We start from the raw sequence: 26,004 nt of genomic DNA, 5'->3' as shown, positions 1-26,004 counted from the left end.
CCTAGTTCTGCAGTTTTACAGGATGTGACATCCATCACTTTGTCAGAGGAGGATACAGTTGAGAAGTCCTCTGAAATGCCCTATTTTTCCCCATCTTCTGAGGAGGCTGTGCTGACTGCCTCTTCCTCTCCTCTCAGTGACACTTAGGGTTCCAAGGCTCAGTTTGTAGGGGATCAATTTCTCTTGACATTCTTTTGGAAGCTCCTAAGCAGAGAATCCTCCTAAGCTCCTTGATAACAGAGCTTCAAGAGAAGGACAAGATAGGTTTCCCTATTAAAGACTGCTTGTTAGAGTCTGCAAAGGAAGTGTAGAATCATTCTGCCTCAACAGTGTCTGCCTCAGGGAAGCTCAACTCCTTCTATTGAATACTGAGAGAATAATTGGAATTATTTTTTTTCTATCTTTTACGTTGGCATTCTAATGATCTCAGCAGTGGTTGAAAAGTCTAATTTGAGAAAGGTTCTTCCTTTCCTGGGAAAAAGGAATGTAAACACTTTGAGCTTTTTGGAAGGAAAGCGCACTTCTTGGCAGCCTTGACTTTATGTGCTTCTAATTACTAAGTGGTGAGGCAAGGTATAATTTTTTTTTTATGGTCCAAGATGTCTTCAGCACTTTCCTGAAGACAGAAACAGAAATTTTTGGAGCTCTTTTAAGAAGGTCAAGAAGTGTCAAAGCATACTGTTAGGGCTTTTTTTGAAATCTCTGATATACCTTCTAAATCTCTAGCTACAGCTTCCCACTTACAGGAACACTCCTACCATCAGAATTCAGATTGTTCTGCTGAAGTGCAAGGCCAAGGTCACTGTCATGCAGTTTGAAGGTTCTGACCTGATCAACTTAAAAACTGGTGAGCCTCTGTTATTCAGGAGATCAGTTTAGGTGATTACACGGTCCCTTCTTATCTTAAAATCTATACAAATCTATGAAGTTTTGTTGGGAAACCACCAATAACTAAACAAAGTTGCTACTTTTTGGACTGGCAGTAGTCCCTATGATTTTCAACCAGTGTTTAGCTGTGGTGCAGACCAGCTACTATGTCAGGGACTTAGTATGCTTAAGCAACTGGCTCTCGAGAGGCCAGCCTTATATCAGGTTTCAGAGTAACAGCCGTGTTAGTCTGTATTCGCAAAAAGAAAAGGAGTACTTGTGGCACCTTAGAGACTAACCAATTTATTTGAGCATGAGCTTTCGTGAGCTACAGCTCACTTCATTGGATGCATACAGTATGCATCATCACAAAAGCTCATGCTCAAATAAATTGGTTAGTCTCTAAGGTGCCACAAGTACTCCTTTTCTTCTTATATCAGGGTCGTTCATGCCCTGCAAGAGATTTTCACAGCTTGAGAGTAAACACTGACAAATCTACACTGACCAAGGTCCTTATGTTCATAGTAACTACTCTGGGCTTCAGAGTAGCAGCCGTGTTAGTCTGTATCCTCAAAAAGAAAAGGAGGACTTGTGGCACCTTAGAGACTAACAAAGTTATTTGCGCGTAAGCTTTTGTAAGTGACAGCGCACTTCATCGGATGCATTCAGTCGAAAATACAGTGGAGAGATTTATATACACAGAGAACATGAAACAATGGGTGTTACCATACACACTGTAATGAGAGTGATCAGGTAAGGTGACCTATTACCATCAGGAGAGCGGGGGGGGGAAAAAAACCTTTGTGTCCGCCTTCCTTAAGACAGATTCTTTAGTCCGCAAACTTAGCCAGGCCACACTGGAAGGCCTGATAAGATTCTGTGTTTGGATATAAGGCTTAATTTCCAGCTATACCTTTGTCAATTCACGTTCAAGGCTATGGATGCACTGCTTGCAAGGTTGGTAGAGTCTGGTACACAGACCTAAAGCTCACTTTCTGAATAAGGTAAAGGTGTAGCTCTTCTGCTGCGGGTTGAGGGTACCATAGGTTTTTATACCAGTTTTGTCTTTTTTTCTTTATTATTGTTATTGTAAAAATCATAATTGAGCCACTGATTTGCAGCATTCAGTGACTCACTCACATATAACATTATCTACTGATTTATCATGTTTGTCAATTCATGCAGAAAAAAAAAAGAATACCTTCAGGTCTCTTTTCAGTTCTGCTTTGTCTGAAAGAGTGTTGAAAATTAATTTACCACAAGTCAAATAACAACTGAGTACATTGTTTATTTTATCAATTGCATTTGTTCCTATAAGCAGAGACCATAACAAATCGGAATGGTACTGAGGGACTGATTATCCTCTCATTTACACCAGTGTAAATCAGAAGCTAAGTCCACTGAAGTCAGTGAAATTACATCAGGATAAAACTGTAAATAATTTCCTTACCAAAGCCTAATAATGAATATTCAAAAGGCACACCTGATTAACCTAGCGCTGTCCTGTAAGCACTTGAAAAACAATTGGTCTGAAGTGACACCCACTCTGTCTTTGGACACCTGGCATTCTTATAAAGGTGAGGACTCAGTAGATAAAGCACCAGCCTCTGATCTGGCTGGCTGCAGGTTTGGTCATTTGAGCTTAGTCCCAAATGAACAGTCCACATCACAAAATGATCATACATAATTTGTTACTATTGGCAGTCTATGTTCAGGAAAGACCAAGGACTGCGCATGGAGAATGAATTAGCTCTTACCTTTTACATTTTATTTCCTCCCTCTTTACCGTTATACCTTTTATTATCCTATCTCCAAAACATTCCTGGGCTGAAATTATCATTCATCCTAGGTACTCATATTTCCTGGAGATAAAAAAAGTAACCACTTTCGTTCAAAAGTACAGGCGCCCCCAATCACTGAACATCTCTACCTATCTGTGGGTGTTTTATACCCACTCCTCACCTACTTGTTACCAAGTCAGATGTTTCGCACTACTTTCCAAAGCTTGTACCATTACAAATCCCATTTAAATTAAAAAGGGAGTGTGAGCTTTCCTAGCTCTCCAACTGACTTTCAGATACATTTTAATAGTATTAGTAAGTAATGTACTTTTCTCTTTTCTTTATAGTTCTATATTCTGTTTTCATAAATGATGATTTTCAAAGGATTCACAGTCTACATTAAGTCTGTCTTACAGTACTTGCCAAATATATGTTTGATCAGCAAGTTTAATTGGTCTTGCTGTGCCACATCAAAGCCGTATTTGGCATACACATTCACCTGCATACGGTGGGCTAGACTATGCCAGCCTTTGCACAGGGCTACTAGGTAGAAGGGTCACAAGATCTTGTTCACCCACCCTTTGTTCCCCCGGGGGACCGGGGGGGAGGGTGGAAGGGCAGGTATAATTACAGTCTTTGTGCTCTCCTAAGAAAGACTGTTCTTGGCTAGTGCTGCTGCCTGTGCCAATTAACCCGAAGGGAGTGGGATGAGGTGGGAATGGCCCAGCTGCTGGGCTTATGCTGTACCCTCTAAAAATATAATGCAGTAACAGGGCTCCCTGTGACCTTTTGGGAGACGTTGTTCCTGGACAAGAAACAATAGTTCCTGGAGCTCCTGCTAGGCACATAATTGCTAGGCACTTCACTGCTACTAGGCACACAAAGCAAGGCTATGTGTTCAAAGAATAGTTGAGACCTGTATTTTTGTAAAATCACTCTTTAAAAATTCCTGCTACCTAAAGGGTCCTTTTTCTGCATCAAAATTGTATAATCTGTGGTTTGTTTTCTCCAGGCAATGCACCAATTGCTCCAGTCCTGTGGGTAGGATTAGTGGCAGAGTTTAAGCAAGTTTAGGCTGTGTGACCTATGAAAAGTGTACACAGCAAAGATCTGTGAAAAAGTTCTCTTCTGTGTATTACTGTCATTTGTGCCAGCAAGAAGCTGGGATTACTCCAGTGGTGGGTAATTGAACAGAGGGGGGAAAAAAACCGAGGAGTCCTTGTGGTACCTTAGAGACTAACAAATTTATTTGGGCATAAGCTTTCGTGGGCTATAACCCACTTTATCAGATGCATGATGAAGTGGGTTATAGCCCACGAAAGCTTATGCCCAAATAAATTTGTTAGTCTCTACGGTGCCACAAGGACTCCTCGTTGTTTTTGCTAATACAGACTAACACGGCTATCCCTCTGAAACCTGAACAGAGGGCATTATAAGTTGAATGTCGACTTTCAGCTTGGTGCTGTGCAAACACAGAAGACAGAGCCCATGCCCCAAGGAATTTACAATCTAGAACAGTTATAAACTATTCAGATACACAGCACTACATTTATCCCTGGTGCAACTCAACTGAAGTCAATCCAATTATTATAGGGTTAAATTTGGCCAATATACAGTAGTGCATTTGGTGCTAATATGAGCTTGAGGTGATGCAGGAATCTTGCGGAGATAATTTTTGAAAATATACTATAAGAATAAGTACATTTTAAGGAGGAGCGAAAGGTCATTTGGTGTACAAGAAGAGGGAGACTAGGGATGGGATGGAAGAAGGCATGACGATGAAGTACCATACATTTCTCAACAGCAACCCTTCTGGTTGATTAAGAAGTGGCATTGATGGTATCCCAGCTTTAATGAAACTTCAAGATGAGTGATGTATACACTGATTCTTTGGTTTCCCAGCTCTTGGGCAGGCAAATACAGTTAAGGTAATGTTCCCTCAGTTAACTTACACAGAGTTTGCTCATGATTAGATCCTGTCACTTGGAATCTGGTAAATACTGCTATATTGACAGGTATTACCTGTCCAAGAATGAGCATGATCAGTGCTGCTCTGACCCTTAATAACGTCTCTTCTCTACTTCTCTCCCCTCTCATGTTTTCTCCCATATGCCTATCTTAATTGCCACTGAAGCCTGGAGCCATCCCTCAACATTTTCCTCTGTGTTGCAGCTTTACCCTTTTCCTGCTTCTTTTCTATTCCTTCCTTTGTCACACTGCTCCATCCTCTCTTTTTCTTCTCTTCCACACAGCACTATGTCCATTCATGAAAATCTCAGCTCGTTTCCTGGTCCCATTGTAACCAGTGAGCTATTCACATTATCCCCGTGCAGTTTATTTGCATAGTGAAATAGTATTGGCTTAACTAAAATGTATTATCAAATGAACCTCTCAGAATGTGTTATTGCAGGGAAGAGAGCGTCACATGCATACACAAAGAAACAGACAGACATAAAGAGACACTGAAGGTTAGTGGAACATTAGTTTACTTAATCACATCTACATGTTCTTGGGGAAATAAAATTATTTCTCTCTTCAGCAGCTGTTTCTTATGTTGTCACGAAATCCCATATAATTGTCTAGATCTATTCTGTAAAGAAGAGCTTCTCCTATCCACTCTCATATTCACCTGTATAACCTATAGCACTTACCATATTCTAACAGGATATCATTGGATAATTAGAGGGATTTTTTTTCCAATCCTTTGGGAGAAATGGTGTGACCAAGCCATAGGCTAATTGCCTTTTTATGACAGGTTGTTTTTGTCTTTATGGGAGGGATGATGTTAGTAAATAGTAAACGGAGTTATAATTTGCAATTCACAAATGCAGAAACTGAAGCACAGGAGATTGTGGTGGGACAGGTTCTCACCCCAGCCAAGAAGGGGTTAAAGAGCTCCTCTTGGCACAATCAGCCCCAGCTCAGCCCACCTGTGATGCCTGTCAAATGTGGAGAAGGGTAGCTCCTGAAAAGGGATGATCCAAGCCCAGTGCAGGGTGGCACTCAGAGGTAAGAGAGCTAGAGCTCCCTAACCCCACAGAAGGGACTGATTACCAGGAGAATGGCTGAAGAGCCTCTGCCATTTAGACCCTCCAAAGAAGTGGAGGGACCTTCTTTACTTTATTTTCACTTTTTGTTTAGAATCCAGGGTGCTTAGCAAAGGTCTTTTGGACGCAACGGGGGGAGGGGCCCAGACCCTCTCCACAGAGACTACTGACCTCTTACCTTGTGGAGAACTGCTGGGGTAGACTGGACTGTTCTGTGGACTGTTATTTGGTTTGCCCTTGCCATTTTTTTGGAAAGTTGTTAGACCTAGAAGGGGGGTTGCCACCTCCCAAAAACTTATGGCTGGATGACCACTCTCTGCATTCTAAACTGGCAAACAGTGACACCTACAGTCAGAGAAGGATGTCTGTGACAAGAGAGGTGCTCAGTCTCAGCAATGGGGGTGCCCTAGAGGTACAACCTATGACAAGGTGTAAGAACAAGATTTTCAGTGACTTGTTTTTCAAAAATACAGAGAACCAACAACACCTGGTCAACAGGAGCTGTTGGGTGTTTGGCATTTTTGAAAATCAGGCCATTATTTAGGCACCTAAATATGAATTTAGACACTTTTTAAAAATAATCTTGCCCTAAAGTCAAATAGGAAGTCCGCGAGAGAACCTGGAATGTTCTCCTGATTCTCAGTTCTGTTCCATCACTGTGGGAACATTGTTTTATACACCACCACTCACACATCCAAGTTCTCATCCCTGATCTGGTTGTCAAGATGCTGCATTAGAATTAGAATAAACAGAATGAAGTGTCAGTCAGACACAGAATCCGTGAAAGACTGATGATGTATTTATGGGATAGCTTTACTCTTTGCAGGAGATTGGACTGTGGTGTCTTGGCTGGGTACCACAGCTGTTGTGTTCCCTATGTTAGGCCCTCAAAGTAATTTATTCCTGTTTTATCCTGGGGTCTGAATACTCCAGCAGTGGTTATTTATGTGGCGGGTCCTAAATATTCCACTGTGATATTGTTGGCTGAAGAGGGACCTCAATGTCTTTGCAGGATTTGTGGTTAGTTTTGTATTCCATGGCAAAGGCTATCAGCTGCTAATATTTCCTCACCCCTGGCACTGTCTTTCCTTTAGAACATGATGGTGCCATTACTTTGATATTAAACAAAAATGTTAGATTGGCGGGATTGAACTAAACCTTGCAATGTGAAGGCAGAATAACAATAATGAATGTTTCTATTTCTCTGTTTAAACAGAATATATATTATCTGGAGGACAGGTAATTAATCCCACTTGTGAGAAAATACTCTACTCATCACTCATTTATGACTTCTTCATTCCCTCAATAAATGGTTTATCACAAACACATCCAATATAGACCCTGCTATAGGTAATAGGCTGGATCCTCCAGTCCTTAGGAGACAAATCTATTGAAATCAAGTGAGCTTTTGCATAGAGACTGCAGAATCAGGTCCAATATATCAATTGGATACAGTTGATTAAATAGTCACCTTGCATATACTGGGCTCAGTGGTGTTACACCTTTATAAAGAACTAATACAGAACTGATTAAAGTCAGTGAACATTTTGTCATTGACCTCAATGGTAGCAAAATCAGATACTAAATTAGGTATTTGGGGCTGGTTTGGAGCATTTTTCAAACTGAACAAGTTGGTTCTACATTTCTTCAAGTTTTAGCTAACATATATTTTGTGTAATTAAAACAATACAGATTATTCTTATTTGTGAGAAGACACCTTCTGAAATGATTAAATTTCTTTGAAGCTTCATGTTTGACCTCACACACCTACGTGGTGCTATCATAGTTTTTATATAGAGTTTTGTAGAGGATTTTTTCCAAATACAGTTTGTGTTAAACATAATATCGTTTTATTTTATTTTCATTTTGTATGCAATAACTCCAAAGTCTGTTGCAATCTAGTAATCTATACATTTGAAAATCCTTTTTAAAAACAAAACAAAACATAAATGGCTCTGACATCATTTCAACAAGGTTTTTCATTCTGAATCATTAATGTTTTAAAGTAGTTCTTCTACCTCCTAAAAGGAACTATATCTGAGGATTAACAAGATTATTCACTGGAATTCATGTGGAAGCATAACTGCAGTAGCTGAGAAATGATCATGTTTCCTTTTAGTTCTCAGCAAGAGTAATTGAATGTTGAATATCTTACTAAACGCTGGACTGTGACAGTGTGTTAACACTCTGACTATCTCCTAACAGCAGGGCAATTATTTGCTGAGTGGGATTTTTATAAATCCCCTGGCAGTAGTATGTCCTGATAATTATGATGAAGTGCACTGGTCAGTGTTGATTCAGCAATCCCATCCCTAGCAAATATTTTATTCACAGCTCTCCTTCATGTTTTTACTTTTATGGCTTTAAAAATCTGTTCCCTCTTTTCTCAACTTGCTTAGTTTTTAAAAATTAAAATGGAGCACAAAAGTATTTTCAGGTTAACATCCTATCTTGTTGGGTTGCTCTCTCAGTCCCTCAAAACAACTACAGTTCATAACATATACCACAATATATTGAGGAAAGAATCATCTGACTCCTGGTTAAGCCCTTATCCTGGCAGTCAGTCAGCCAGACATACTGCCTTGAAGTTATTTTTTTCAGAACTAAATGATTGTTAAAAAGCGACATTTACATTTATGGTGGTTATAGATGAGATAATTATTTTAGCCTTTCAGCACTCAGGTGGGAAAGTATTTAACCCAGAACATTCCTTTACTTGCAGCTTGATTAAAATATATTGAGATGTAGTATTTGAGTACTGAGAATATGAAGTATTTTTAAGATATGAAGAAAAATTTTCTAAAGACTTCATGATTGCACTTTATTTGAAAACCAGCTCCACTCATTTTTAATTTTACACATGTATGCACATTTACTGTGTACCAGTTACATCTACCAGCATGTGCTTTGTTGTTTAAAACTATACGGTGTCTATTTTAGTATCTAAAAGACAAGAAATTAGTCAACTAAAGACATCCCTATATTCCTAACTAAAAATACCAAAACCACCCTCTTCCCTATATCATCCCGTTCACTAGTCCTCACTGAGCAACCACACAATCGTCTTCCCTCTCATGCCTTTCCCATCCCTTGTTACATTGTCTAATTTCACTTGAAAGCTCCTAGAGGCAGAGATCATGTTGTCTCTTTATTCTGGGATGGACCTAGTAAACCTGTGGGTACAGATGGAAACTATAAATAATAAACATAATGAAAATTAAAAGTTAGAAAAGATGACCATGGATGCTCCACAGCCCAGCCCAAACTCAGTGACAAAAATGATACTGAATAGAAAAAAACTCTGATGTGGTGTTCATTAAATTAATGCGTTTGCATTTTTATCATATCTTTTGTTTCGTTCTCCATGTACCATACTTAATTATGAAGATAAAAATGATTGGAAGAAAGCTAAATGATAGATTGTTAGAAATGCAAAATGATTCAAAATATTAATGTAATGCTAAGGATGACTGGCTAACAAATGGTACATTTGCTAGTATGCTTGACCTGGCACAATTAATATTCTAGGTCATGCTTGGGTTTCCATGATGGAGGGTCTGATGGGGAGAATTCCAGGGTAAAAATATATATCTATTGTATAACTCATTTCTCTCTCTCACCTCCCGCCCTCAAACGAGTTAGAATCATAGCCTTAAAAAAATCTGTGCTTTTCACACCTCATTTGCCATATTCACCACTGGGCCACCATTCAGCAGAAGGGCCTGATGCAAGGAGGTCGGTAAGAAGCTATTAGCAGAGTCCCCTCCTGAGATTTCTTTGGTCTTATTGAGTTGGAAGTTAGCATGACAGTACTGCAAATAACTCAGTTGTAGATTTTTTAACAGTTAGCACAGATTTCCCCATAGTGTTTGTCACTTCAGAAAATTGTTCCTGAAAATGAAATCCCAGAAAGCCAGCATTGACAGAAGCCCTTCTCAGTTGTGAAGAACATGATACAGAAAAATGTGTCATGCTCCCCACAGGCCAGGTGTGATTTTTGTAACCTATAATAATATTTGGGGTGGGATGAGGTGGGGTGGGGGAGGGAAATCACAGGCTCCTTACAGAAATTGGCTAAAAAAGTGGAAAAAAATTGGAATTAAGGTACTGGATAATTTCTGAAGACTGCTAATTCACTACTATTATCACTACTATTATCAATAAGCTTATGAAAAGCCACATTAACTATGATGATCTTATAGTTGAGAGAATATTATATTAAGATCAGAAAAAAAGAGAATAAGATACGAATTCTAAAATACTGTATCGAGCTGCTTTAAGATAAAAGATGTGACTAAAAGTCAAAGGTTCCAAACCTGCAACTTCTTGCACTCATGCACACTGCTGTTACCCAATAAAATGAATAGGGATCCATGGGTACAGAAGACAGCCTGTGAGCAAGAAGTTGGAGGAACAGAGCTTTGATTTGCTGAGATGTGTTAACTGTATCAGAACAATAGCTATAGATGGGCCAGAACTGGAACACTGAATCCAGCCTTTTGTCACAAATATTCCACAAGTTCAAGACTGAATCTGAAATTTGCAGCTCAGACCTATCTACATGATGGGCCTGAACAAGCATATATTAAATCCAAACAGTGCCACAAATTTGGAGTAAATTTTGTATTCAGCTTTTAATCTAGATCTGAACTCTGCAGCTTTGGCTGATACATTAGTAATTAATACATTTATCTGAACACTAGCATATATAAAATTAAACTTTAAAATAACTAATGATTACTTGAAAAAATGATAAACATTGAAGTACATCTCGTAACAATCTTTGACTCAGATCCCAGAGAGAAATCAACCTGTAGAGACCCTTGTATTTGTGCAGAGTCCCATTGCTTCACTACGACTGCAATGCAGGGAAAATTCTTTTTCGGGATTGGGGCCATCATTTGCATGTCTTAATTAAACTGGTAGTTTGCAAAAGTGAACTATAAAAAAGCAGCCTTAAGTTATTATTTTAGCAATAATAATCTGAAATACATTAAACTATACTTTCCTATTCTGCCACTATAAAGTGCAAAATATCTTAATAAAGAATAGTCCTGTAAAGCATATGCAGGAACTCTATACAGATTACAAAATGCAGTTTCAGAAAGCCATTATGCTTACAGGGGCATTTGCATTTTTCCATCTCGTCTATGTATATACATAAATGTGAAATAGTTCAAATAACAGTGTCTAATGGATAGATAACAGATAATGACTTAAAAGTTGTTCCTGATTATAGTTCTTAAAAAAAAGATAATTTATGATCATGTTAAAGATGGTTGTATTTCCTATTTATAATATAGGAGATTCAGGGCTAATTTTGGAAGAAAGCTAGCGTACACAAATTTAAATCATCTGCCTTTGGCTAAGTTATAGCAGCACTGCCATTCTTCCTGATGACAAAATTAAATTTGTATCCAATATGGGTTATTAAGATTTTTCAGAAATATATATATGTAGCAAAGTAAATTTGGAATATATATGACAGAATTAGATTCATATTTACAATTAAGCTTTTGTGAAATATAGTATGTATAATTAAAATAGAATAAAGGTAACAAGCAACTCTTGAATCCAGAAGATTTTTATAATATGTTCATACGTTTTCCTGAAAAATTAAAAACTAAATTAAATAAATATATTTGCTGAGCAAGACCAGAAGTAAATCTCAAAAGCAAACTGGAAAAAAGATGCATCTTAAGTTAACCTTTAAGAGCACAAACACAGCATGGGTGAAATTCAGTTCACCTTCATAAAGACAAAGTAAGGAAGCTTTATGGGTATTAAGTCCATTGTGATTAGAGAAGTTAAATTCAACCTTAAATGGAGGGCTATCACAGTCCGAACAAGGCTCCTCCTCAAACCTATTGGCTGGATTAATTACCACAAAGTCCCTGCAGCACTTTTGAAGAGTGTTAGAGACAATGGAATCCTCTAATTACAGATCTTGTGGCCCCTTTTCCAGGCTACCCCGCGGGAATCAGAATGGGGGAAAAAAGGTGGTAATGCTCTTCCAAGCTCTGACCAAAAAATAACCTCCACCCACGTGAGGTGCAAAAATGAGATGCTGCTCATAGAACACTGTGCAGATGTTCAAAATATGATTATGTGCTGCTGAGGCTGAGTCTACTCTTAAAATGCTGCAGCAACACAACTGCAGTGCTGCAGCTGTGCCACTGTAGGGCTTCATTGGGGAAGAAAGTAAGGCCATGTCTACCCTACGGGAGCTACAGCATTAAATTATATTTGCGTGAATTTTTCATACCCGAGTACTGAAGTTATGTTGACCTAACTTTTAATTGTAGACTAAGAGATGGTATCTCCCAAACTCTACTCACTTATGACACCAAAATGAGACCTTACCTAAAGTAAACCATGCTGATCTCTTGAACTGCCCTCTCTTTTTTTACATGAGAAATGAAAGAGTTAACAATATTGACATTTGAATTATCATCATTGGGCATCTGAGTTAACACCTCATTGAGAGTAATGTTGCATTTTACACTTCGCAGAACTACTGTTCCTGGCTCTCTGCAGACTCATGTAGACATCTCTGCATCAGTTTTCTGTGTAACAGTAACAGCAGAAGACTTTAATTTCATTTTTGAAAGAAAAAGCTGAGAACAAGATAACCTCAGATAGGAGGCAGTATGCCAAAGGGTCCTGTTCCAAGAATTACCCAGTGGTTTTGGCATGATCTTAGGATGTGAGATACCTGAGTTCAATTCCCTACTCCACCATGGACTTCCTGTGTGACCTTGGACAAGTCACTTAAGCCTGTCTGTGCTTCAGTTTCCCATCTGAAAATCGTGGATACTACTTCCCTACCTCACAGAGGTTTGTGAAGATAAATACATTAAAGATTATGAAGCACTGTGAGATCTACTGATGAAAAGCACTATATAGGAAATAAGCATTACTATTATTATTACTGTCCCCTCCCAAAGCAACCCTGTATGCTAATCTATGCAGAGCTACTTTGGAAACTCCCCTCCATAGCACACTTGGAGGCCCCAATTCAGTAAAACACCCCGATTGTTTGTATTATGGTAGTGTCTAGAAACACCAATCAAAGATCAGAATCTCATTGTACAAGTCATGTAGCAAAGAAGACAGTCCCTGCCCCACAAAACTCAATCTAGGTGACAGGCCGGGTACAACTCATTGTAGGGAGCCAGGGTGGCTCCCCTCCGAACCAGAGGGTAAAGAGCCACCCTTGCAGCCTGAGTGGGCGGGGCCAGGCCAAGCTTCCGCCAATCCCCGGAAGGGGAAGGGTGGGACAGGAAGTACAAAGGGCGGGGCCCTCTGCCCAGTGAAGAGAGCACCAGGGAGGGAGACAGACACAGGCTACTCCCTCGTGATCCTGCTGCTGACCCAGGCGAAGCGCTGGGCAAGGAGGAGCCTGACCGGGAGGAAGGTCTGTGGCAACCAGGGCTGCCAGCTGCTGAATACCCAGAGGACCTGGAGGGGCCTGACGGCAGCCCGGGCCAGCGTGAGTCCGATACCGAGGGGGAGCGGGAGTGGTCCGCAGCAGAATACCCAGACGAGATGGAGGGACCGGAGTGGTCCGCAGCGGAATACTCGGACGAGATGGAGGGACTGGAGCTGCCCGCAGCAGAATACCCGGAGGAGATGGAGGGACCGGAGCGACCCGCCTGAGAGACCAGGGGCCCAACTACACCCCCCACCGTGGGGTGGGTGTGTTTGGTCAGCGGGCGCGGATGGCCCCGCTGACCCAGCGGTGGGACTTTCGCCTCCCACCACTGCCAGGGCCCTGGGCTGGAACGCAGTGGAGTTGGGTGGGCCTGCGCTCCCGACTCGTGCCGGCGCTCCCCTGCCTGAGGGGCGCGCTCCCGACTCGTGCCGGCGCTCCCCTGCCTGAGGGGCGCGCTCCCGACTCGTGCCGGCGCTCCCCTGCCTGAGGGGCGCGCTCCCGACTCGTGCCGGCGCTCCCCTGCCTGAGGGGCGCGCTCCCGACTCGTGCCGGCGCTCCCCTGCCTGGGGGGCGCACTACCGACTCGTGCCGGCGCTCCTCTGCCTGGGGGGCGCACTACCGACTCGTGCCGGCACACCTTCCCTGCTAATTCCCCCATGCCCGGAAGGTGTGGCTGAGGCCTGCCATGGAGACCATAGCTCTCCATCTCCCCTAGGGGCTCGGAGGACCGACACCTGTCACACTCATGAACAAAACAGACTCATTAGGTGGGGAGTGGGTTGGGAGAGAAAGGGAACAGTAGAATGAACAGAGTTTCATAGAAAGCAGACTTACAGGTCATCACTTGCCTAAACAATCCTAGATGGGAGCAAACTGTAGCATCACAGAAGTGGTAGGTTTTGAGGAATGATTTAACAAAGGATGAGGAGGTGGCTTTGTGACTTGTGATGGAGAGTTTTTTCCATATACAGGTGAGGGGCATGGAATGAATCAGGGAAGGTGCTTGAGTAAGAAATGGACAAGTGGCCAGTTGAGGCTGCTGTTATTGTCAGGGCAAAGGCAAGGCTGACAATTTGATATGCTATCATCTCAATAGACATGGTGGGTCTTAATGGTGAAGAGTCTCGAAGACAAGAAGATTGTAATGCATCATTTTAAACATGTTCTTATGACCCATTGTAGCTGGCACATACTTTAAAGTTAAGTATATGCTTAAGTGCTTTCTGAATTGGGCTGGACTATGGATTCTTGCATTGACAAGTCATTCCTCTAGACACCATGTTTTATATCCCCAATATGGAGCCCAGTTGGTGTGGAGGGCCTTGAACAGGCCTTCTGTATCTGTATGAATTTAATATTAGGTGTATAACAAACATATAGTGGAAGTTCATGCAGTAATTATGCAGCAATACAATAAAAGCCAGAGACAGTGTATTAATCTAGCTCTTGCAGATCATTAAGCATTTGCAAGCAAATACAAACTGGTATGATAAAGTTACAGAGAGGCTTATCTATAAAATGCTGTGAAAATAGTCAATAAGAGTCTGGAATGAATCTCAAACATTGTGAGATGTTTTGGGGAATCTAAGAGCCAGTCTTCAAATACAGAGCGAAATCAGAGGGTGCAGCTGAACTGCACAGAACACAGATCACACGGTGGCTTGCAATTCTGCATTCCCTCCTTTGATTCTGCTGCAGCTTCTGGACAAGGCCAGTGCCCCTGTGCTGTGTTAGAATGCAGCTGGGGATTGGATTGGTGCAAGGGTCTCCTAGCCATGCCTTCATACATCCATGTCCTCTTTTTCCTACTACCTTCGCCCCAGAAGAATGGAGAGAGTGGTGTGAGAGAGTTATACTGAGATAATTACAATGGATTTAGGGCCAGAATACTCAGATAGGAGAATCTGTCCCATAGAATTTAACAGCAATATTTAAATAAGCTATCATCTATGCATATCTAAATACATTAAACAATAAGTTTCATAAAAGTTTTATTTAAGTTTTTAACCACATGAGTTGGAATTTCCCAGTGGGACACACTAATGAAAAATGCATTAGAGCTAATTGAGGAGCTCTCAATCCTCCCAACCCAAACTGTCAATACTTTAAGAGGAGCCTGATGCTCTACTTAATTTTCTCAGGGGGCCAAAATAGTTCTACAGAAGGAAAAATGGCACATTATAAATGTTTACTCTCTCTCCCTCACACCTACTGCTCCCCCAAAGCAATGTCTTCACCTTTTTTTTTAATTCAGTAGGTTTTGGCAATTAATAACATGCTAAAAACAAAATTAAAAAATACTTTGTACAAATGTGGTTAAAAAACCTAAGAATTCTGCAAGTATATTATTTTTAAAAAAGCATTTATGATCTTTAGATTAATTTCTGGCACATGCACCTTTACACAGATGTAATCTAATCGATCAAAAATGCAGTAGTTTTGTGCTGTGGGATATAGTGATTCCCATGTTTACTAAATAAATTAATTATTAAAACTATGTTAATATTTATCTTTTTTTCAACAATTACTTTTATCTCTTCTCATGAATTGCCTGCAAACAGATGAAAATATTTTCAGTTTATTAGTATACAAAATGATTTGGAAATTTGTTTGGCATGTAACTTTTGGCCTGCTAGACATTTGCAAATTGCGAATAATGGATATTGCCAATTAACAATTTGAAATTACAGCTTTGTTGTTTAGTCACATAAGTAACATCATATTGTTACCAAATTACTGAATTCACAAAGTGGGCTGTGAATTTTACAGCTTAAAATACATTTCAGAATACGTATTTGACCTTAATATTCATTTTTCACAAGTGTTCACGCTGATGAAGCTAGCATGTTTGAATGAGTGCAGAAAGTTAACATGAAAATGTTGCCAGGAAGATCAAACAAAAATTTGTTTTTTTATTTATATGAATATTCATGGAATGGTTTTCCCCATTGTCATTCCACTCTAGTTGTGAGAATGCTGCCATTTGCTACTCTCTTGAAGCCAAATTGTGGTTCAGCCATCATAGCAGTGCAGAGATACAAGGGCGCACATGGCATCTGTATTCCTCTTTGTCAGCGTTTTTCAAAATGACAGATAATATACTTTGAAAACTATTTTTTCTATTATGGATTCTACTGCTTTACATTACAAGATGTACACTCAATATTTTTTGTTTTAAACTGGAATGAGATTTGCCCAATATAATTATTATGAGAAATTGTTATATTTGTATGGCTATTAGGTATGGAGGAAGAAGGATTGTATATGACTGGAAGAAAAGATGAGCTTAGTAGTCTTAGTCCTGCAACACTTGCCTCCATGTGTAAAATTTACCCCTATGCAGAAGGCCTGCAGGAGGCCTGTGCACCATGTAAATCCCACTTAAGCCCTTTCTTAATGGGACATTAGCAGTGCACAGGAATGCATTTTATCCAGAGACCTTTCTCATGTCAGTAGTCCTACTGAAACTTTTTGCTGAAACACTTGTTACATAGTTGTCTTTATCATTTTGATTTAAAGCATCAAAACAAACATATGTTTTAAATTATTTAAATTCAAGATCGCTCCATTTTCTCCTCAGATGGCAGGTGTATACAACTCACCATTCAGACAATCACCCGATCCAATGGAAGTACGGTTACGGAAGGCAAGGCCTTTCAGCCACAGACAGCAACAAATAAAGAAGCATCTTACTGATGATATTTCTGACTGGCTAACTTGTACAAGTGCCCTAACTTTCCCTACAATGAAGCCTCTTCCACCCATTGGCAGACAGAAACCTCAGGTAATGCATACCAATAACTCTTAGGCAACTAATTCTGCCAAATACTTTTGCAGGTAGTGTTCTTCTTATTCTTATCTATTCATTATACTAGTTCAGGACATAGACCTCTTTGAAAGAAAGAGAACATATAAAGGCAAGGAGATAGGGATCATATAGACTGCATTTTTGTTCTTTGAAAAGATATGAACACGTGAAGATTACAGTAAGAAACTACCATACAGCTAACATCTCAACTGAAGTTCATCAGATGCAGTACTTCCAATTGCACAAATCTAAACATAATTCTGGGATGATACAATTGGTATGCAGGAGAAATTAGAGATGATGCGAAGAGATAACCAGTTAAAAGAAAAACATTTTAAAAAAGCCAGGTAACAACTAGAAAACAAAAATAACCATCATACCATCACATTTACTTTTTTGTTAAGTTTTGCTTTTCATTCAAAGGAAATATCTTCTCAACACAGAAATACTTTCTTCTCTTTTGTGTCCACTAGATGTGTGTCAGTTTTAATTTAAAAAAAGTTTTAACATGTTGTTCTGCATGATTCACCAAGTTGTTAAATTCCCATTTTTTGCTATCGTGGTCTCAATTTCAATTGATGACAGCATATGTTGCATGTAGCTTTATATTTTGCTGATGGGAAACATTTCAGAAATTTTCCTAGTGTAGACAAGGCCCAGGATACAGTTATTTTATGTTTCAAGAGAGTCAATTTTTCACCCTCCTGTCCTTACAGATTTTTCAGTTTGCCAAATCTGCTGAGCTTCCGTTCCATTTGCCTCCCTTTTTCAAATTTAGTTCTGTTATTGCCTATAAAACTCTTAATGCTTTTTGGAATGCCTGCCATATGCGTGGCATTCAATCCCATCCTCAATTTATCTCTTCAATGCAATTATTGGCTAATAAGTAGAAAGAAAACACTCCCACACAAACTCCCTTCAGTAATTTCCACTGAGTTTATCATTTTTGCTTCAGTAATTAAATAGCAAGTGATAGTACAAGTGATATGTAATTTGTATTTATGGGTATTTTACTTATCCTCTGAAGTGCTGCTTTAATTGTCCTTACTCAGAGGGCTAAGGGTGCTGTGCCTATCCTTCAGTGGGATCTGATTGTATGCACTTTATGTCTCTAAGGATAGTGAGGATGATATTTTGCCTGATGTACGTTACTAGGGATCATTTGAATGTCTTGAAACAAAGGGGGAAATGACAGTATTTTCACTGCTACTTTACTCTTGCAAGATCACTTTGTTATTATGCAATGTGTTTATCTTGCATGTTTCTGTTCTGGTTGGAGTATTTTGTAGCACTTTCTAAGTTTATATACACTCACATGAGATAGAGAGCTCAATCGTACACAGATAGCCTTTCAGAATAAATCCAGAAGAGTTCTGTTTATTTCCTGCACCCCAAAGAGGGAATTTACTATATAATACTTTAATCCTTTCAGTGCCCTGGAATGTACACTGTGAGGTAAATTTTCAAAGCACAGTGCGTGGATTTAGCTGTGTGAGTCTTATTGATGTTAATGGGAGTCAAACGGCTAAATCCCTGCACACCACTTTGACGATTTAGGGTTGTATGTCTCAGGAAAGGACATTGGTCTGAGCTGATGAAATAGCTGGACATGAAAACCCCTCAGAATGCATAGGTCTGAAAGTGCTCTGATGTGACAATATGGGATTTAATCACTAGCCATCCTTGTGGCTTAGTTCTCTGTGACAACACTCTTCGACACTAACTTTATTGTACACATCAGACCCCATGCTAGTCACTTGTGTTACATCACCACCTTTATACATATCCAAAATGTGCTTTGCCCTCAAGCATGATATTGAAATGAGAGTGGAATTGATGTACACTAAAGAGAACAAAATTTAACTAACACATCCGTTGTCTCTTAGGGAAATTGGTATTCTGCATTTTATAGGTAAGTACTGTGCATGTAAAATAGCATATATAAAAGAAAACTTTTAACGCTGCTGTTATCCGTTTTATCACTTTTATTACTGAATTAACTAGACTTACAATCTGATGAAAGTACAGCTAATACTGAAATTAGTCATCTCTTCATTAAAGGGCATTAAAAACAGCAAGCACATTGCTTTTTTTTTTATTTTAAGGTTTCCCCCAACCCCTTTTTTCGTTTGGCTGGTGGCTGTGCTGGGGTGAGAGAAGGCATTGAGGAAGTAACATGATTTCATTTAGAACAAAATATCTGTCCATTTGCCAACCCTTGACAAATCATCTAGTGGACCACTCCCTAGAAAGAAGATTTATCCTACTCACCACAGTGCTCAAACTGCACACAGAGTTTTTGTTTTGTTTTGTTTCCTGAGGGAGGAAGAGGATTGTTTAACTCCCTCCGTTGATCTCCCCAAAAAAGAGGCTCCCCCATTCATGAAGCAGAGCTCCTGGGATGCTTGCAAGCACTAGAAGGGCAGAGATGTTTGTAAGCACCACAGTACTCACCAATCTTGATATTTAAGTTCTCAAATGCAAGTAGGTGAATGGATTTGGTCTCTATCTGTTTCTAAAATGTTTATCTTCATGGTTTATAAGCTTCCTCCAAATATGTGATTCAGAGGAAGAGGAAAATCTGCAGAGTAGAAACATCTTAATACTTTAAAATTATATTCCACTTTCATTTATAATGACAGGGCATTACTTGAGGAAGTACATAGTTACCCTTTTTCACTTCCCTTAGTAATTGCCCTACTTTGTTAATTTCATTCAAAATATAAACAAAAGGAAAAGGTGAAATATCAATAAAGATGGAAAAGACCTATTCTGATAATCTGTTTCAGCCGTTACCCAGTGGAATACAAGTGAGGAATTCATGACGAAAAAGAAAGACTGTCCATTGTTTGTATTTTCCACTGTAGGACATGCGTCTATGTTTCTTACAGATTATTTTATTTACATACGAACACTGACCAGGTCACTTAACACTTTTCTTCTCCCCGTCAGTCACATATCTACTTTATGCAAACATTTTGTATTACAGAAGGCGTATTAATGTTTTCAACTTTTTTCTATAGCTCTCTCTGATTGGACAGAAGGAGGCAAATAACATTTACTATTTTCAGTAAATTACTATTGTATTTATTATTCCCCTGCAGCCTAAAACTTTTTTATTTTATTGTCTTTAGAAGAGCTATAGTGACCCCAATAAAATAGATTTATTCTTTGTGTAAACTTTCTGGAAGTAAAGTAGGGGAAAAGCTTGCCAAAAGCATAAAGATTATGGTTACTTGCTTCCTTAGAATCTTTAAAAGGGACTTGAGAAACATGGTTCTGCGCCTTTAAAAAAGGAAAGTTCCAATAAAAATCCATTAACTACTTTCAAATATAGCAATCCTCCTGTCCAGCTGTGAAAAGTACTAGATGATACTTATTTGCCATTTGTGTTATTTACGGTCCATGACTTTTATGGTAACTGGTTCCTATTATTGGTTTCTATTAATGTAAAACATAAGTGAACATAAATGAGGCGTGAATCATTTCTTTTTATTAGCCCCACAGTCTTCACTCAGTGCTTGCAGTAACTCCAGCTGTGACTTGTTAGTGATAACCTATTTAAAGAAGGAGATCTTTAAGAATAAGGGACATGATCAGGATTGTTTGTCCATTCATATTTTCAGAAGGTTTCACTACTTCCGTGCAAGATCAACAATAGTAAAAAGAAAACAAGATTTAATTAGCAACACTGCTTAAGTCTAGCTGTCACTAAAATTGTAGTGAGTTTAATATGGTACTAATTACACTCCAAGTGAGTTTCTACTGGTTAGCACTAAAACCATGATATAGGGTAAGTCACAAGGTAAGGAAAGAACTTACTGCTGCTATAGATTTGTATCATTAAATGGTACATACTGGTATTAAACAACATGGTTACAGATTTTCAGTTCAAATATACAAAATTGTTAAACTATAGGTCTATAGATTTTTTTGGGTGCCACCAAATAAATGTAGGCTTTAATTTTTCAGAAAAAAAGTTGTCAGCAAATGGCAAATACACCTGTTTTATTTGTCTTGTCTGCAATTTTACTAGAAGAATTAGTTCTGTAATCATGTTTTGAATCTCTTTGAAAGTGTCTCTACTGTCAAAATGGCAAAGACACTTTAAGTAAAAGGAACAAAGCCTCTCAATCTGAACACTGAAAGGGTTAGGCTTTTTTCAAATGTTTAAGCACAACTACAGTATATTTTGTGGAGATCAAATTTTATTTTACTAGTATGTTGGTAAGAAACAAAACAGAACTAAGTACTCCTAGTCAGTTCTACACGCGTGTCTTTTTTTCAGTAAACGATACACATTAATAGTTCAAGAAATCCACCAGTGCACATTTCTCACTCCCCATCTAGGGTTTTAGAGCATGTTCTCAACCATCATGTTATCTGTAACTCTCTATCAGGATGAACTGCTTTAATTAACTATTTTGGAAAGAAAATCTTGCCACTCTCCCAGCCGCTCTGCCTCCTTTTTCATCAGGGATATGTCACAAATAATAATAATACTTAAAAAAGAACACAACAAAACACTTACCTTATCCTATACCTGTCAGGGGCCCTTCCGTGATACTGCTGAAGTATTGCAGCAACGCTACAAGCCTTTGGAACCAACCTTGCGGGTGGCAACATCAATCAATTCACTAGAGAAGGCCAGAGAGGAAATCAAAAGAGAGGAATGGAGAAACCGCATAAATGACAATAAGTAAGTTCCTTGATTTTTTTCTTATATTTTTATGAGAACATTTGCTTTATTCTGCTGCTTTCAGAAACCTTTTATGTCTGACAAAATGAAATGTCAAATTTGACAGCTTACTAGCAACCAGTCTAGGTACATACTTCTAAATTCTGTGTTCTTATTTAGATTGTAAAGTGTTCAGGGTAGAGACCCTGTCTTGTTTTATGAAGTGTGTCATGCAGACCTATGGAACTATAGAAGGACATATGATAAACAACCATTAATATAATACACACTGCAGAAGATGGACTTCCCCGAAAGTAAGCAATCAAATGGTGCAAGGATCCTTCCGCCACTCTTGCGCTCTGCCAACGGACAGGCACTATTTCAATCTTTGCACTTTGGATACGTCAGGACTATGTGAGACTAGCTGTTGGCGCTGTACTCCCCAGAAGATTTGGGTGTAAGTCCCTTCTCTCCTCTGCACAGACTAGCAGAGCTCACTCTGCAGAGAGCTGGAGCACATGTTGCACCCTGTCAGAGGGTGACATAGAAGCTGTACTCACTCTGTGTTTCTGAAGAAGCATGATTTCCTGCAGCCCATTGCCTGCAGGAGCTTCAGCTGGGCTGGTGCATCTCCAAACAACCCTGAATACAGGGCTGTGCTTTAAAGGCATCATCTATCCCAAAGGATCTAGCACTCTCCGCAACACATTTTAATGTTCTTTTCTGACCACATTGGAGCTCTATTGGATCCATCATAATGGAGTTCTGTTGGGTCAGTTCTTCAGAGTCTGTGGTTACTCATCATAACTCGATGCTTTGGTGGCATTTCCCTTGAGTTCACTCTTCTTGACAATGCTTTAACCCCCTAGTTTTAAAAAAAAAGTTTGGTGAACCATCTGTCTTAGTGGTCATAGTATGCCCATTGACATATTGAGGGCTTATGTTTTGCAATCCCTACTAGCTTCTAGTGAAACCTTCTGAAACCTTCAGTCTAGAGATTTTGTTTCAGTTTCACTGCCACATGATGCCATTTATGTCAACTGATGTGTTGGGACTCTGAGCTCTGAATTCTACTGCATCAGTAGATTTTGACATTTGTGTTAATTAATGTAGTTGCCATGTTTTTTTCCCTTAGTCCTTTCCCCCCTCTTTTCTATTTTAATCTTAACAGTGACTTTAAAAATGGCACCTTCTTATTCAAGAGATCAACTCCCAAGATGAATTTAGACCATGTTTTATTTGATTGCTTTTTAGTGACAAAAATAAGATGTCAGTACTGTACTTCTTACTCCTTTTGTATGGTACAGCCAAACACAGGTTGGTACAGATTACAAGTAAAAGTTGTTTTCTTACTTGTATTGTGTCCCGTTTAGTGCATCATTAATAGAATTGTGAAGTAAGTTTAAATTAATTTATGTAATTAATTTTATACAAAAAGTAAAAGAATGCCCATTCCAGGTTCTGTACTGAAATTACAAGGCCAAATTCCATTCTCAGACACACCTCTTCTGCCTTATAGTGGAGAGCTTAATATGAAGACAGTGGATTGTACAGGTATAATGGAGTTCCAGATTTTGCTTAAATGACGTGAGATGATGTAGAAGGAGGAAAGAAACCATCTTGATAGTCAGATTTCACATTAAATTGACAGGGCTAGCAGTTAGAATAACACAACTCTTTTCTACTAACTTCTGCCAATTAGATCTAGAAGTCGTTGGGAGACAAAGATGTTATCTCACTTCGTTTTTTTTTAAAATTGAATCATGCTCTTCACTTACTGGCATGACTGGTATGTCACAGCCCACAACCATAAGACGCCAGATTGACAAACTTGAGCACTCTAAAAATAGCTGTGAAGACAGTGCTTTGAAGTTGTGGCTTTGGCTGTAGCTTGAGCTCTGAAGCCTAAGGAGTGAGGTGGGCTTCAGAGCCCAAGCTGCATCTTCAAAGTGTTGTCTACACAGCTGTTTTTAAAGAGGTACCCCCCGCCCCCCAGCCTGAGTCTGTCGACCTGGCCTGGGATGCTCACTGCCACTGGCTGTGTAGACATACCCACTGTGTCTTGTGCTTATGGGAAACACTAGTCCACAGATGTCACCATGTTTAATCAGAAGTCATGAAGAGTCAGATCCTGGATAAAGATCTTCTAATTCTTATGATAAATCTAGTATGAAGGCTGTGGCCTTGAGCTGTCCAAAGATGTGTTTTCAACTCTGACAGATATTGGTCAGTTGTCTGTCTTCAACATGAGTATAAGGAAGAATTTAATGACAATCCTAATGCACAGAAGCAGTGCTGTGGTGCTCGGAGTCCTCCACAACACAGGACGAAGGATTGTACACTATGTATCCATTCTGGGACTGCTTAATTTGTACACCAGATTCAACCAAGTATGCCAGGATCACATCTGTAACCTTGCAAAGGAGATGACAAACCTTCATGCCATCCTCAAGACTGGCACTCACTAATAAGGTTGCAGCCACTGTTGTGGAATATTTGCCTCAAGAGAGGAGTCAAGAGAGTCAAGGAAAGGTTTATTGATCGTTTATTATCTGGGATGTCTTTTATGAGCTGACAAAGTTCGGTATATTTCTATGTAATTGAGTACTTTAAGACTATATTTCTGCATCATAGGGCTTATTTATGGAATTACTTATCTTTTTTGGAAAGAAAAACAGAGCAAAAAAAGAGAGAAGGCATTTATTGGCAATGCTTATTTTTGTGGAAGGTGAGACATACTTCCAGTTTTTACTTTCTAAGAATGGGAAACCTGTGTGGTATTTTTAAAGAAGGTAAAATTACTTACCTGTAATTCTCACCCTTTGAAGATATCACACAGGATTCCCACTGCCCTGCCCTCAGACTTTTAGGTTTCTTTTCAAAGATAAGGTGTGGCTCCAAGTGGTATACTTTTACATTTGAAGTCCCATTTGCATTTGTAAGAGCATTCTTGTTTCCCATGCATTTCAGGAACTGATTGAGAAGGGTCTGAGAGCTGAGGCAGCAAGCCAGAGTTGAAAGGGAACACAGGGGAGGGTCTTGTGCCTAACTGCTAGAGCCTCAGAAGACTAGAAATATAAGAGCTAGGGATGTTCCTGATCTGTCTCACACCAGGGAGGCAACACTTAAGAATAGAAATCTATTTATGTGGATGCATAATCTACTGTACACAGGGCTCTGCCTATACCTATCTATATCCAAATTTAAAATGGGAGAACATATATTGTCCTTCCACTCAAAACATTACAGCTCAGGATATGATAAACCTGCCTTCATTTTTAGACTATTGCAGTTTCCAGTTTCATCTTTTATTTTATAATGTCATCTCTGAAGCATTTTAGTCTTCAGGACTAGAAATCAGTTGGGAAATGCATCTTAAAAACAGAGTGCTCAACTATGCACTGTATCCAAGCAGCGTTCTGATCCAGTTGAGAACACGAGCCACAGGGAGCTCCCTGACCTGTGCTGCTCAGCTATGTCAGAAGTTAGATCAGCTAAGAGCCTGCCCTCAGTTATGGCACTGGAGTAAGTTCCTTAAAGGACCTGTACTAGTAGAGAATAAGCATAGTTGCACTCAGCTCTGCTGTGTCCCCTCAGCCCTCCCCACTCCCAGAATATTGCTTCATCTCTATACACTGGAACTGACTGTACAACTAGAATCTATCCACATTGTAGTGATGGAATGACTGGGGTATCTGGCCCAATACGAATGACTTTCTTGATAATTGTTCTCTGAAGAAGTACATCACAAAAGTGCCCACTGACCCATACTTCTCCCCACAGAGTTGAAGTCTTCCTCTCTTCCTCCCTCTCCCTTCCACCCCCAAAATAATGCCATTCCTTTTTACAGAGATGGAGTGATTTTACTTTCCACTTGGCTAGAAATTGGAAATTGGAGCACCCATTTTACAGACTAGTGGCTGACATAAGACACCACTTGCAGGAACCAATAGATTTAGAACACTGAGCATGTAAAGTTCTCTTCTTAGTTGCATGCAGCAACATCAACCCAAGAATGATGATCTGTTGTATTTATTTGTATGTAATTCTCTAAAGGTCAGAAATTAAATTTTCAGTAACTTTTCTGAAATATGTCTCAGTTCACATGCATTGTGCTCCAAAGGGCCCCCCTAAAGGATTGTTTTAAAGTTCACATAATCCTCCAGAGTTAGTTGCGGTTTATAAATAAAAACATAGTTTTACAAGAGAGGGCAAAGACAGTCCAGTGATTAGGATGCTAGCCTAGGGCTTGAGAAAACAGATTTCAGTTTCTTCACCCATTCCAGATTTACTATGTGACCTCAGGCAAGTCACTAAGGCTTGGCTACACTTGCAAGTTACAGCACATTAAAGCAGCCCCAGGCGCCCTAACTCCTGAGGTGTCCACA

At 39.5% G+C, this 26,004-nt stretch overlaps 1 protein-coding gene across 4 annotated transcripts in view; it reads left to right on the top strand.

Moving 5' to 3' along the window:
* The window catches only part of SPATA17 (spermatogenesis associated 17), a 152,884-nt gene that overhangs the window by 73,683 nt on the left and 53,197 nt on the right, over positions 1 to 26,004 (top strand). For 3 of the 4 annotated variants that reach the window (XM_037895718.2, XM_007064745.4, XM_043543645.1), the window contains 2 exons: positions 16,711 to 16,914; positions 21,489 to 21,637. In XM_037895718.2, coding sequence (XP_037751646.1) covers positions 16,711 to 16,914; positions 21,489 to 21,637 — 353 coding nt within the window. The remainder of the gene's footprint in view (positions 1 to 16,710; positions 16,915 to 21,488; positions 21,638 to 26,004) is intronic. The other variant, XM_043543646.1, reaches the window with a different exon arrangement.

This window comes from Chelonia mydas, chromosome 3, assembly GCF_015237465.2.
Source record: "Chelonia mydas isolate rCheMyd1 chromosome 3, rCheMyd1.pri.v2, whole genome shotgun sequence".
In the NCBI taxonomy this organism is placed as follows: domain Eukaryota; kingdom Metazoa; phylum Chordata; order Testudines; family Cheloniidae; genus Chelonia; species Chelonia mydas.
This window is presented reverse-complemented; position numbering and strand designations above follow the sequence as displayed.